The sequence below is a fragment of the Lutra lutra genome, chromosome 10, assembly GCF_902655055.1.
Source record: "Lutra lutra chromosome 10, mLutLut1.2, whole genome shotgun sequence".
NCBI classification, from domain to species: domain Eukaryota; kingdom Metazoa; phylum Chordata; class Mammalia; order Carnivora; family Mustelidae; genus Lutra; species Lutra lutra.
This window is the reverse complement of record NC_062287.1, coordinates 97,679,210-97,693,301: the sequence shown is the minus strand read 5'-3', so window position 1 is coordinate 97,693,301 and position 14,092 is coordinate 97,679,210. Positions and strand designations below refer to the sequence as shown.

At 50.0% G+C, this 14,092-nt stretch overlaps 1 protein-coding gene across 1 annotated transcript in view; it reads left to right on the top strand.

Annotated features, from left to right (window-relative positions):
• Positions 1-2,232: 2,232 nt before the first annotated feature.
• LRP4 (LDL receptor related protein 4) overlaps positions 2,233-14,092 on the top strand; it is a 50,048-nt gene continuing 38,188 nt past the window's right edge. The window contains exon 1 of the mRNA XM_047692329.1: positions 2,233-2,502. Within this exon, the coding sequence (XP_047548285.1) occupies positions 2,451-2,502 (52 nt within the window). The 5' untranslated portion in view covers positions 2,233-2,450. The remainder of the gene's footprint in view (positions 2,503-14,092) is intronic.

Sequence of the window (14,092 nt, the reverse complement as noted above, 5' to 3'; positions counted from 1 at the left end):
CATGTCCCAAAGGACAATAAAAGGGAGACAAACAGCCCATTCTGGCATGCTTTTCAGGATCTCTCACTCCAAACAAGAAAGTCTGAGAGGCCTGGTAAAAATAAATATGGCCTAGCACTCCTGGTATAAGAGCAGTTTCTGACAGCCAAGACTTAACTCACCCTAGGGGGTGACCCAGGCAGGGACTATGAACGAAGTTCGTTTCTACCCATTGATATTCCCAATGACTCACAGCAGCCAGGGATGGCTCTGTGCACCAGAACCGCACTGAACCATGGAGGAGGAGGCCTTGGGATGCACACACAAAATGCAGCCTCTTGAGACTGAGTCAGACAGGGACAGCCAGCTTCCCCCTTCCTCCTCAATCCCAGAAAAACAACATAAATCATGCCTTCTGGAAGGAAACCTATCCTTCGCATACAGATGTTTATAAATTCTTAATCCCCTGACATTGAAAGTATGGTGACTGCATGTCCTGGATTTTTTGGGACAAATGTATTCATTATACCACATGTCCTTAGTTTTCGTGTGGAAAAAAATGTGGTCTCCAGAATCGTAAGATCTTTCTCAACAGGTCAAAAAGCATAGACAGCATATATTGAAACCCTGAGACCAGCCAAGGCCACATCACAAACATTGTGGGGGTGTGTGTGAGGGAAATGGGTGATAGAATCAGCGTTTCTACTCTCCACTTCTTTCTCCTTGGATTTTAGGCTAATATGACCTAGGTCATCAAGGTCGACTGTCTTTCCTAGCAGTAGGATCCCGTAAAACCGACCTGACTCGACTGCCGCCTTCAGTCAGCAAGAAGAAATACACACAGAGAAAATGCCTAGGCATTAGTTACCGTGGTGATGCTGGTTCAACCACATTTCACCTGTGTAAAAATTTCAGGCAGAACAGTATAAAGAAGTACCAGCTAAAGGAGTTAACACTTCACTTGTTGTTGCTGCTGCTGCAAAGTTCGCGTTAGCTTTGATCAAAGATGATGATTTGAAGGGAAAACCTTTGCAACATTGAAAACAAGCAAGGATGAAATGCCCACCTAGCCATTGGAGAAATCTCCTAATCTCCACTTTGCACGATACCACATTGCTTTTCCCTCGGCTGACATGGAGCATTTGGGTCTTCTGGACTCTATTTACTTGCAAGAGGAATGTGGTTTAATGAGACTGCAGAAGACCCAAAGCTGGGGAATGTTGGCATACCAGCTTGGAGGGAAAACTGATAAGAAGATGCTAAGGAAGCTGGGGGCTTGGACAGAAGGAACAAGACAAGATTCAACAACAACAACAAAAAAAAACAGAATTAATTCATATTATTAATACACTCTGGAGAGAGCACGGGCCATGAAGCGAAGACAAGAGAGGAGTTTAAAACTTTCTGCAGTAAGGGGCAAGTTAAATGCTGCTGTAAGGCCCTACAGACCCAAGCCCAGAGGAGGCTCCAGTCTCTGGGAAAGTGCAAGTACAAGGAAAGACTGACTTCCTTACCCCCTTCCTTCCTTGCCAGGATCAGAAAGTCAAAGAAGGGGAAGAGGCTAACAACACTGATTTACAAAGACAGCGAGGAGGAACTATGTCTGGGTCAATTCTGGACGTCTGAGCTGGGGTGAGAGGACCCAGACAACCACCTCAGGAAATGAGTAAATGAAAAGGGGGAGGTCGTGGAATTATTTAGCCCTAGAACAACGCTGCCTAGACCGGAGTGGGGGTGGAGCAAGACGAAAATCTCAGAAAAGGAATTTTGACAGTGAGAATGCTAGTTAAGATACAGCCCTCCAGGCCCCCTGATGTCCCTTGTTTGATGTTAATAAAGACCTAGGAGGATTATGCATTAGCAAGCCTTGCGTATTCTGAGACATCAATAAAGTCTGGACTTGGGGCTGGTAGGGGGGCCGGGGTCACGTCCAGGCGACTTGGGTCAGCCCGGGTGCTCCTCTCGGGCACAGAATAGAGTGAGAGGGATCGAGAGTTGCTGCTGGGATAATGTTTTAAGTCAGGGACATTTGAGCAGTAGTAGTGGGGACACGGAGGGGGGGCTCTCTCGAGGACGAGGAATGTGGGGGCGGCCTGAAGAGGAGCCCGGCCAGTGCAGGAGGCGCTGGCGGGTGGGGGCCGGGGACCGGGGGGCGGGGGCCGAGGGCGGGAAGGGGCCGGCCCGGCGCTGGGGGCGGGACCAGGCGCGGTGGCGGTGGCGGGGGCTGCGGCGCGGGGGGCGGGGCGGCCTGGCCCGGGACACCCCCTCCCGGTCCCCTGGCGGGGCGGCTTCGGCTCCGGCAGCACTGGAGGCGGCAGCGGCCGGAGGGCGACTTGCGGGGCGCGCCCGCCCACCGCGGACCGGGACGCTTCCCCCTCCGGGACCCTGTGCGGATTCCCTCTGCCGCGCTGTCCCGCGGGAACCGGCGGGACCCCCGGCCGACAGGGAGCGCCGGCGGCGGCCGCGGCACCATGAGGCGGCCGTGGGGCGCGCTGCTGCTTGGCGCCCTGCTCTGCGCACACGGTAAGCGGCGCCGCCGTGCCCGCGCCTCCTGGCCCGCCGGGAAAGTTTGTCCGTGGGTCCGGCCGCTGCAGGACTCACCTCCCGCAAACCCGGCGGCGCGGGCTGGGGCCTGAGACCCCGCGCCCTCTCTCCAAGCAGCAGCCCTGAGCGTGCGTGCGGGGGAGAGGAGCAGGAGCTCCCCCAGCTCTTCCAGCCCGAGAGCGGCGGCCGTGGAGCCGCTCCGCGGCTCGAATCTGGGCCGGGCTCCGGGAAGATCCGAGGCTCCCGCTCGCCTTTCCTCGCTGCTCTTTGAAGAACTAGGGGCTGCTTCCCTTTCAGGTTAAGACAGGGTCTCTGCGTCCTTGGTGCGAATGAATGTGTGCGAAGAAAGGGAGGCGGGCAAGGTTGGTCGCTAAACCATAAATTGTAAAAAGCCCTCTTTGCAGGGACCGGGGGTCTCAGGCGGATTTCGGAGCTGGGCTCCAGTAGAATCGGAATGCTTGGGTTCTGGGGATTCCTCTACTCGGGGAACAGTTAGTTAGTTCCTCGGTCTCCAGACCTTGCTCCCACCGAGGGTCTTTGGGTACTGCTTGCTCGCAGCATCTCCTCTTAGTGGTGTTTTGGGTTCCCTCTCCTGGCTGCGACCAATCAGCTTTCTGCCCTGGATCCTTCCCGGGGGGGAACCGGGTTGGAAAAGGGGCAGAGGAGGGACACAGGGGAAGAAACTGCTGGAAGGCTCCGGCAGAGCCGTCCTGGCCGGAGTAGGGCGGGGGACGGTTATCGCCGAACATCAGAAGGCAGGCTCCGGGTCCGCGCGGTGACCCTCGGGGGAGCTGGACGGATGGCAGCAGAACTGCTGCTTCATCTGCTCCTTATTAATAACTTGTTTAGTGCCCGGACGCAACTGCTGTGTGTGATTTGGGCTCCAGTGGAATCTAGTTCCCCGCAGCTGCCTAGCACCGAGGGTGTACCCCGTGATTTAGCAGCTCCCTCCAGTTTGTGCCCAAAGATCAAAGAACTTTGATCTTTGAACCCCAACCCTATTCAGCTGGGGGAGATGCGAACCTTCTCATTTTCGCAGCCCCGATGAGGGGGTGGGGTTCGGAATGGAGGGGTCTCTCTAGACCCTGGCCCGGCTTGCACCGGGTCTTTCTTTAGCGTGCTCCGGGAGCTCGTGTGGAAGTTGTGCCGATTTCGGAACTTGCCTGGCAGGGCGTGGAGATGCCTGGGCACTCGTTTTAAAGATTGGTTTACCTCCCAAATCCAAAACAGAGTTCTCGTGTCTGTTATTTAAACTACCCGTGGGTTTTAAACAACTTTTTCCATGCCCTCTCTAACGCCGACTGAGTTCTTCCTCTCCGCGTAGTAGCCGGGCCGAGCCACGTTCCTCCTCGCACTGTACTCTCCCCCGCCCGGGCTCTCTCCTAGAAGGTTATTTGTAGCCTCTTTGGCGTGTCGGGACAGCGGCCCTACTGGGGTAGGAATGTAGCTGCTCTTCCCACCACATGGGCCCCTTAAAGGGACAGCTATGCTTTTTGGGGGGGTTTCCCCTTTCGGGCTGCAAGAGAAGGGGATGGAACTTTCCTCTCGGCCCCCTGGAGGAAGTTTTGAAAAAGATCAAGGGAAATGGCACGGCACTGGGAAAAAAGAAAAAAAGGGAAGAAAAAAAAAAGGCTAAAACGGATACCAACAAACCCAGAGAGGAGATTGTCTCCTTCTGCCCTAGGGAAAGGGGAGCTGGAAGGTTCTGGGCTGAGACTGTCCAAGAGAATTTTATTGCTCCAGAGCTGTCAAAAGTGCATACACTACATCTGCCCTGAGAATGGAGGTAGAAAATTGCGTATATTTAATGCTTCACAGAGAAAGGATGGGAGGGTTCTTGATAACTCTTTTAGGTTCTTTTTAAAGATAAAAATTTATTATTATTTATCCAAAGACAAGGACAAAAACTTTCATAGAAACTTCTGAGCACGGGAGACTGCCTGTGCACATGTGTAAGGACACTTAGTGGCAGGAAGATCTAAACTTTGCCTAACTTGATACTGAACCATCCTTGGAGGTCTGGGGGAGGTAGAGGGTGGGGAAGAAGACAGATTCATGGTTTACCAATGAGACTGAGCAGTTGCTCGACCAGAAATATCACCAAGAAGCTTCCTAATACTATGTTCCAGGGGCTCATGAAGAAGACAGTGTTTTATAGTATGGATGCAATACACTAAGGTTTGGGTGCCTGGGTGGCTCAGTGGGTTAAAGCCTCTGCCTTCGGCTCAGGTCATGATCCCAGGGTCCTGGGATGGAGTCCTACATCGGGCTCTCTGCTCAGCAGGGAGCCTGCTTCCCCCTCCCTCTGTCTCTGCCTGCCTCTCTGCCTACTTGTGATCTCTGTCAAATAAATAAATAAATAATCTTTTAAAATAAAATACACTAAGGTTTAAGGTGCTTACTTGGATGCTGCTAGTCCTATGGGCTTTTCCTAGAGCCTGTGTGTTTGGCCTGAACCTACATAACCCTCCAACCTTAAAAGTTTTGTTAAGAAACTTGATTGCTGGTGATAGCCCTGGCTGTCTTTCTCCTGAGGGTTGAGGTGAGGCCTCAGGCAGTATATCATGGTTGGGTTGGAAGAGTAGAAACCATGTTTGTCTTGGAGCTCTCTTCCAGGTAAGCAAAAAGCTGAAAATTCTGCTCAGGTGCTTAGGTAGATTGAAGGCTATTTCTGAGGTGAGTGCAAAAACGTAGAGCTGAGAATGGTCTCCTTTCCATCTGATTGTTGTCATGGTACTTGGTTGACCTTGTCCCTGATCTTGTTGGACTTGTGAAAGATGCTTGGCTTGTCACTGATTTTGGATTTCCTCTTCTGTCCCCTGTTGAATATCAGATAACATCTTTGGGACTGGCACAGGGTATTAAGAATGACAGGTGCAAGGGAACCAGTCTGGCTATGTCTGATACAGAACATGTTGGGTATGTCCATCTTCTGGGCCAGCAAAGAACATAGAAGGTCACAGAGGACAGAGTATTTTATAGGTCTTTGCTCACTCTTTCTACTGATTGGCTGCTACTCTTGATCCCTAAGAAGAGGAAAAATAGGAAGGATTGGCTATGTTGCTTCTCCTTTGAAGAGAAGATCAATACTACGCACTTCCTGGATAGGGAATTTCAGGGACCACTTTAGGAATATTTGTCTTTTCTTTAATGATCGGGCACATCTCATAATTATGAGACAGTTCCATGCCCTTGGTTGAGTAAGTCTGTTAGAGCGTGTTCCCGCCACAATCTCTACATTCCTTGGTGAAGCCCAGCCACAAGTTTTGCCCACAGTTGCTTAGGCATGGGGCATCTGGACCCCAGACAGTGTCTGAATTAGCATCTCATCTTCAGCCAGAGAAGTCCTTCTCCCCTTCTCAGCATGGTGGGATTCTGTGTCCCAGGAAAGACTTCCCACTGACTGGTTGGGTGACAGAGCCCGGGTTTGGCCCTATAAATAGCTCCAAAGAATGCCTGTGCTTATCACTCTCCATCTAGCTTAGAGCTGACAGGCTCAGGTTCTTTCTCCCAGATACACTCAGGAGCATTCCCTAAATTGGGCTCTGCACCCATTCATTTGTTCATTCATTCAGCAAACACACATTTGCCAAGCACTAATGTTAATCACCGCATGCATAGCTCGGTGATTAAGCAGCAGAGGCATCCCTGGGTTTGAATCTTGACTTTGGTACTTCTTGGTGACCTTACGCAAAACACTCTCCCTGAACTTCAGAGTTCTTATATGTAAATGAGGGGAGAGCTGGGGTAGTAATAAATTATCACAGGAGACTATTGTAAAAATTAAATGATATAATACCACTCAACACAGCCTACTCTGTTACTGCAGGCTTGGATAAATGTTAGCTGGTTTTTAGCATATTTGCATAAGTAGATTAGAGATGGTTCTTATCTTTGGACTATGGGAGCCAGGTAAACAGATCATTATACTGTAGTGTCCATCAGCCCTTCATTTCACCTGGTTTTTTGCTTTTCTCTTTTAAAGATCTTGTCCCTTCCTCCCACCCCACCTTGAAAACCTAATGAAACCTAAGCATAGTTCCCCTCCTGTGCATACTTCCAGAAAGGAAATCTGTGAAGCTCTCTCTACCATGGTCTAGGGAGCCCACGCCACCTTAGTTTTCCTGGGAGAGGTCCTAGGAGATGGGGTTTTCCTCTGGGAGCTTCCTTGTTAAAACTCTGGGATCAGGGATGAGGCCAGGCATCTCTCAGATTGCTGTGACCTGGGGTGAGAGGTGCTGGCTGAGGTCTCTTGGAGCTGGAACAGTTTAGAATTCCAAGCTCTTCCTCCCACTGGCCTGGGAAAGGAGTCAGGCCCCAGAGCTCATAAGGTAGTAATTGCCCCAACTTGGGGGCTGGGCCATTGCAGCCCTGCCTTCCTTCATGACTACCGTCTTCAATCAGGAATCCTGTCAGTGTGCAGGGATAATTGATGTGGGTCTCAAGCCCATGACTCGCCCCCACCCCCAACCCCCAGCTCCTCCACCCCAGAGTTTGACCCCTGTTGTCTCTTTGTTTCTTCCTTTTAAGTCGGTGCCAGTGATGTGATGTTTTGGGGGGCTGCGGAAAGTTGACCGTAACCAAGAGCAGCCAGTAAGAAGAGCTGATTCACTGGCCTTCCTGGCGGTCTGTTGACTCCATTTTCTGTTCTGCATTTTTGATTTAGCAAGAAGCAAACATCTTAGGTGCCCTTGGGCACCTCTTTACGCCCTTCCGAGCAAACTTCATTCTTTCACCGCACTTAGGCATTCCTATAGCAGAGTGGATTGAGGCTAAGCGTCTCTAACACTCCTTCCCCTGCCCATTCGGGTCTGAGTGAGGCAGGGCAGGGCTCCGCCTGAGAGCCAACTGGGGAAAGCCTCGCTGGGACTTGCTGCAAGCCCTGACTTGGCCTACAGGAGCTCCCCGCCTCACCTCTGCGCAGAGCCAAGGATTGGAGCAAAGCCGGAAACAAAAGACTGGGAGCAAACCTCCCATCTGGCTGGAAGGCAGCGACACAAAGGTGCTGCTGCATAATTTATCACCAGAGGTTTTCTGGAGCAGGGGGAGGCTCTGGGCTCAAGGCAGAGCTTTTTGGGGGGAGAGGAACCCTCCTCGTGTCTCGGTGTAGGCTCAGGCAAGTACTGAGTAGGATACGGGGAAAGATACCTGATCATCACGTGAAATAAAGCTTGGAGACCATAAGTGCCTCTCCTAGCCCAGCAGCTGCATTTCAGGCCAGGCCTACAAGGCAGGGTCGGTGGGGGGGCGGGGGAGGGGGGAAGGGAGGCCCTCCGAATGTTCCTTTGCTTGGCCCCAGCCTTGGGAGCCTGCCTACCACCCCCTTTTGGGCATGAATGAGGACAAGAGATAGTTTCTCTGTTGCATCGACTACACCCTTCTGGTGACCAAATTCAGATGCGAGGTTATAATATCCATGAGCCTAGCAAATAGGAAAGGGGGGTTCTGTCCTCCTCTTTCTACCCTCCCACTCCTCAGGCAGTTTAGACAAGAAGTTTCAACTATAGGTTCAGAGAGGGGGTAAAAGCAAATGGTTCTAAAATGCATCTCCTCGAAATAAGAATCTCTGCTCTTCTGGGAAGAATCAGGGGTAACCATTTTTTGCCTTGCAAACTGGGATATGTGGTCTAAATAATACAGAGGGACTCCTGGGGCAGTCAATAGTTTAAAATCTTAGGGCGCCTGGGTGGCTCAGTCCTTAAGCATCTACCTTTGGCTCAGGTCATGATCCCAGGGTTCTGGGATTGAGCCCCGCATCGGGCTCCCTGCTCAGCAGAGAGCCCGCTTTTCCCTCTCCTACTCCCCCTGCTTGTGTTCCCTCTCTCGCTGTCTCTCTCCCCTCTTTCTGTGAAATAAATAAATAAATTTCTTTTTTTTTTTTTTAATTTATTTGACAGACAGAGATCACAAGTAGGCAGAGAGGCAGGCAGAGAGAGAGAGAGGGAGAAGCAGGCTCCCTGTTGAGCAGAGAGCCCGATGCGGGGCTCAATCCAAGGACCCTGGGATCATGACGTGAGCCGAAGGCAGAGGCTTTAACCCTCTGAGCCACCCAGGTGCCCCAATAAATAAATTCTTTAAAAAATAAAAAAATAAAATCTTTTGCTGTCTCCCCATCACTGTGACATTTATGGTGCGTTACCACATTTCCCCCTCACAGTGTCCTGACGAGGTACATAATGTTAGGTTCCTGTCTTACAGATAGAAAACTAAGGCTCAGACACAGCTCATGAGTAACTGGCCTAGGATTTGAACCCAGAGCCAAAGTTGTTAAGCCTTTAACCCATACAACCCGTTAGTATGGAATATTTTATATCCAAGCTATAACAAAAGAACTAGGTTGGAACTATCTATATTCTCTCTTAGATTGGCTTCCCCTCTCTGTTTTCAGTCTTCATCTTCTCATGGATTCTCAATGCATAAAGAATAACTTCTCCATGCTTTTGACGGAGGGAGGCTTTATTTATTTACTTAAAAGAGGTGGCAGAAGGAGAAGGAGAGACAGAAGCTTAAGCAGGATCCACGCCTGGCGTGGAGCCTGACACCCGGCTCTATGTCACAACCCTGAGATCATGACCTAAGCTGAAATCGAGAGTCAGATGCCTCATCAACTGAGCCGCCCAGGCGCCCCAAAGGAGGCTTTAAAAGCCTCCCAGGGAGAGAGATGAGGTTTGCTGCTCTCGTGAAGCCATGTATTACCGTGTGGACCTTGTGTTTTGAGAGGTAGGGGGAGAGGAAAGCAGTATTTTGGGAGCAGCCCCTCACAGAGCACGGCCACATCCAAGCCATGTTGGATTTGTGAAATCTGTTGGCTGAGCTGCTGGGCAGGGTAAGTAGACTTTTGAGGACTTGGATGGAGACAGCCCAGTATCATAACTATGTTACTGGGTTGAGAGAGAGGACATATCTAGGTAAAGATGAAGGGATCAATAACTGTGTTATTAATCCTTACTGTGTACTTCATATGTATTATTTCATTTAACGTCCCAGCAAGCCTGTGAAGGAGGTCCTGTTATTGCCCCCATTTGACAATAGAGGAAGCTAATCCAGTTCTGAATTGTTCTGTGATTTAGGTTCTGAGTGCTCTTTTCTATACTTGCCTCCTAGGAAGTGACTGATGATAAAGCAAAGATAAAGGATACTTATGAGCCTTGAGCTCCTCCGGAGAAAGGCATTGAGGAGGACTCTCGCCACAGTCCCCTTGTCCCCCTCTTCCTGTGGTCATTCATGCCACCAGCTTAACCCCTTGAGAGAGGCATTGCAGCTTGGCCCACAGTAGGATTTTTAGACACCTTGAGTCCTGAAATAGCGGGGCTTAATCATGGGGTGGCTGGATAAGACCGCTCTCAGTGAGTCAAATTCTATCATAGTAATAACAAGAGCTGTCGTTTACTGAGAGCCTAATATGTACCAAGCATTATGCTAAGTGCTGTTTATGAATTAACTAATTTAATTCTAATAATGTCCATGTGAGGTAGGGTATACGCTAATCCGGATTTTCCTGATGAGCAACTAAGGTATAAAGAGATTTAAATAACATGCCCAGGGGCAGATAGCCAGGAACTAGCTTAGTTTTGTTCCCATGCTCTTAGCATGAGGCTCCTCTGCTTGGAGGGCCCAGGATTTGAACCCAAGTAGGGCCTCCCCTACTTGAGAGGCTGACCATTACGAACTTCTGTACCATGGTGAAGAGTGGCAAGAGAGGGACCAGTAATCATGTGTCTGAAGATGCCCTTTACTGAGGCATCCCACTGGGAAAAGACTTCACCCAGTCTTCTCACACCAGTTGAGGCTGGCCTCTAGGGACTTAGGGACAGAAATAAGTAGAGGGGTGCCTGGGTGACTCAGTGGGTTAAAGCTTCTGCCTTCGGCTCAGTTTGTGATCCCAGGGTCCTGGGATCGAGCCCCACATCGGGCTCTCTGCTAGACAGGGAGCCTGCTTCCCTTCCTCTCTCTCTCTCTGCCTGCCTCTCTGCCTAACTTGTGACATGTCAAATAAATTAAATCTTTAAAAAAAAAAAAAAAAGTAGAATCATAACAGGTTCGTATCACAGCCTGACAATCCAGCGGGCAAAAGGAGCTCTTCCAGGAGAAGAGAATGATTTTGAACTGGGTAGGACCAGGACACCACCTGAAAAAGAAGATTCCTGTTTTCTTCAGTACAGATTAGGTAGGAAATAACTACTTTTATTTCTGATATTCCGGGCTCCTCTTTTCCTTTGGCTCCAACTCGCACAAGACTCTAGCTGAAGATCTCCTTCATTCCTTCATTTTACAAACTTGTATTGATTGATTACTACATACCAAGCATTGAACCGTGCACTGTGACTACAAGGAGAAAACTCTGTCATACAGTTCCAACTGCCAGGAGGCTTGTGGTCTGGGAACAGTGATCCCACAGCAGGCTAAATGCTACCAAAAGAGGAGGCACAGGGGCCCTTTGGAGAACAGACGAGGGGCTTTCAGTTTATCTGGGGCCGCATGGGTCCAGGTCAGGCAGCATCAGGAAAGGGTGCACTTCCTGGCCTCCTACTGCCCACCATTTACCTTTTTCGGTGTTGGTTCTGATGTTTTCTAAGCAAGCTCTGTCCTTTGAAACAGAGGCTGCTTACAGGTGCCCAGGGTTCTCCCGATTCCATATATCTTGTGGATGAGGCGAAATTCATTTCCAAGTGGCTCCTTGCTGCCACTCCTTTTAGTTATGTCAGTTTTGTCTCGCTCCGTGGGCATCCCTTTCAGTGAGACACACTGACTGTGTAGGCTGCCCAAGGAGCTGAAATCAGGGGATTGGTCCCTTGATTGGCCTGGAGGTAGTTTATTTCATTTCACATCATTTATCTTCATTAAATGAGGTTAATATCCTCACCACTGCCACCAGTGGGCAGGAGGAGAGGGGAGAACTTTGGTGTGTTACAAAAATCGTTGTCTGATGATAAGTGAGTGATGGTTCCACCCTTTCTGCTGTCCTCCCTTTCCTTCGGGTAGCCGTCCTATCCCGGCACTCACAGCATGCTCCTTAAGCCTTCTTGTTCCTGGTTCAACTTGAAAACGCTGCTCAGTAGCTGTGTCCACCGTGAGCCTCTAAATGACAGGTGTGGCGCCCCCTGCAGCTGAGTGTTCTATGGGATGGTGGAGGGCAGTGCCTCTCTAACCTCCAGGATGCATCAGTGGCCTCTGGGGAACTTGTTGCAAGTCCAGATCCTGAGGTCACATTAAGAGAAGAATACTGGGGGCGCCTGGGTGGCTCAGTGGGTTAAGCCGCTGCCTTCGGCTCGGGTCATGATCTCAGGGTCCTGGGATCGAGTCCCACATCGGGCTCTCTGCTCAGCAAGAAGCCTGCTTCCCTCTCTCTCTCTCTCTCTCTGCCTGCCTCTCCGTCTACTTGTGATCTCTCTCTGTCAAATAAATAAATAAAATCTTTAAAAAAAAAAAAAAAGAGAGAAGAATACTGGTCTAGGGGTCAGAATGGGGCTGCCATTCTGGCTCTGCTACTTACCCCATGACCTTGGCCGAAGCAGATGACCTTACTTATTAAGTGGGGACTGCAGTCACTACTTAAGGTTATTTTAATGATTAAAGGTGAATGCAAGTAGGCGTGCACATGTGCCTTACAAACTCTGAAGAGTAACTGCAAAATAGTATTATTTGTTGTGAGAAACCCTGTTCGTTTCTGGACCAACACAACATGGAGGCCCTGGTTCAAAGCGCTGGGGCTCCAGACTGTCCCTGCTTCACTATTTTTAGGGCAAGAGACGTTGGTCTTCAGTCTGAGCAGTGACCAGAAGGAGAGGTGATTGCTTGAGATCCACAAACTCGCTGTGTATTTGCTAATCAAGAATGCGTAAAGGAGAGGGATCCCGAAGTCTCAGTGTCGGAAACTCCCCTTTTTGACCTCCGCCTTTTGGAAAGTCTCGTTTGTAATAGCAATACTACTTATTGGGAGGCAGTGAAATGAAGTGATTAAGAGCAGAGGCTCTGGGATTAATCTGCCTGGGTGTGAATGCTGGCTTCAGTCCTCCGTTAGTACCTGTGTGACCTCCCTGCAGACTTCACCTCTCTGTGTCTCAGCGTCTTTAAGTGTAAAGTGGTGACAATAATAGCAGTGTCACCTCCCAGGGGTGCTGAGAGCATTCAGTGATGGAACATAAGAAAAGCACTTAGAAAAATATTTGAGAGACGCCCAGGTGACTCAGTCAATTAAGCGTCTGCCTTTGCCTCGGGTCATGATCTCAGGGTCCTGGGATAGAAGCAGGGAGCCTGCTTCTCCCTCTGCCCCCTGCCTCCCCTGCATGCTTTCCCCTCCTCCCTGGTCAAATAAATAAATAAATAAAATCTGAAAGAAAGAGAGAAAGAAAGAAAGAATCTGAAGGGCATCTGGTAAGTACATACTCAGTAAAATATGATGGTTGTATTTTTATTAAGGTTTTGTCATTTGCCAGTCCTGTGGTAAGCAGTTTACATGGTACCCGTTTCATGGATGAGGAAACTGAGGCTCAGAGACCTTAATCAACTTGCTCAAAGTTGTAGAGCTGGTGGTAGAACCAGGACTTGAATTCCAATCTCTCTGACTCCAAAATCTGTGTTCTTTACTACAACGTGCCACTACATGTGATATACCACCAAATGGATGTCGCCCTTCTTTCCTTCAGAACAAAGCTGTGAGAAATTGGTGAGGTGGCTGAGGCAAGGGAGGCAAGGTGTAAGTGGTGGGATTTTGGTTAACCTCCCAGGAAGACCCTAGGAGCCCATTCACATGTATCCCCAAAACCGGATGACTTGCCTATCAAGGGCAGGGAACACTTGGGGGAGAGATCTCTTCCATGGTTGAATTGCTTTAGGTCAAAAGACCCAAGCCCCTGGAGGCTGAAGGGAGTGTGGCTGGCCAGTAGCTTTCAAGGCCAAGAGCACAGCTGAGTACTCCAACTTACCACTTTCCAAAGTGAAGACTAAGCGTGCCACCTGCCCTTCTCTGTTTCCTTTCTTCACTCTTTTTGTTCAAAAGGGTTAAAAGCTGTCCTTTCTGATCACAGCCAGGACTGGCGTGAAAAGGCAGCATTCCACCTCCAGGGATCCAAGAGGGGCAGTGGTTGTCCAGAGAGCTGGCTTTTTGAAGAGTAATGTGTCTGTGGAGAGCCCAAGCCCAGGGTTTGCCTGATGGTGGCTGCCTGACCTCCGCAGGCCAATGTTCCCATGCTGCTCTGCCAGGCAGGAAGTCGGGGCTCTTCAGTGCCGGCAGCTAACTGGATGCCCACCTGATGGAATGCCCTGTGCTTTGTTCCTGAAGTCCGAGCGTTATATCAGGACTTCTTTTATCTTGCAGCCAAAGGCGGGGGTGGGGCCCTAAAAAAAAAAAATCCACCGAGAACTGAAGGCTCCTCTACCTTCGGTATCTTTTGTAACTTGCACAGGGCACCAGCACCACAATCCTGCTGTTCTTGCTCTCCTAATCCTGGTGCTTTGGGAAAAATTCAGCCCCTGCATCCACAACAGCCCACGCCCCCAGCCTGCATTTACTGAGCATCTCCGGTGTGCGCCAGGGCCCGAGGTCAGCTTCATCCGTGTTTACCTTCTG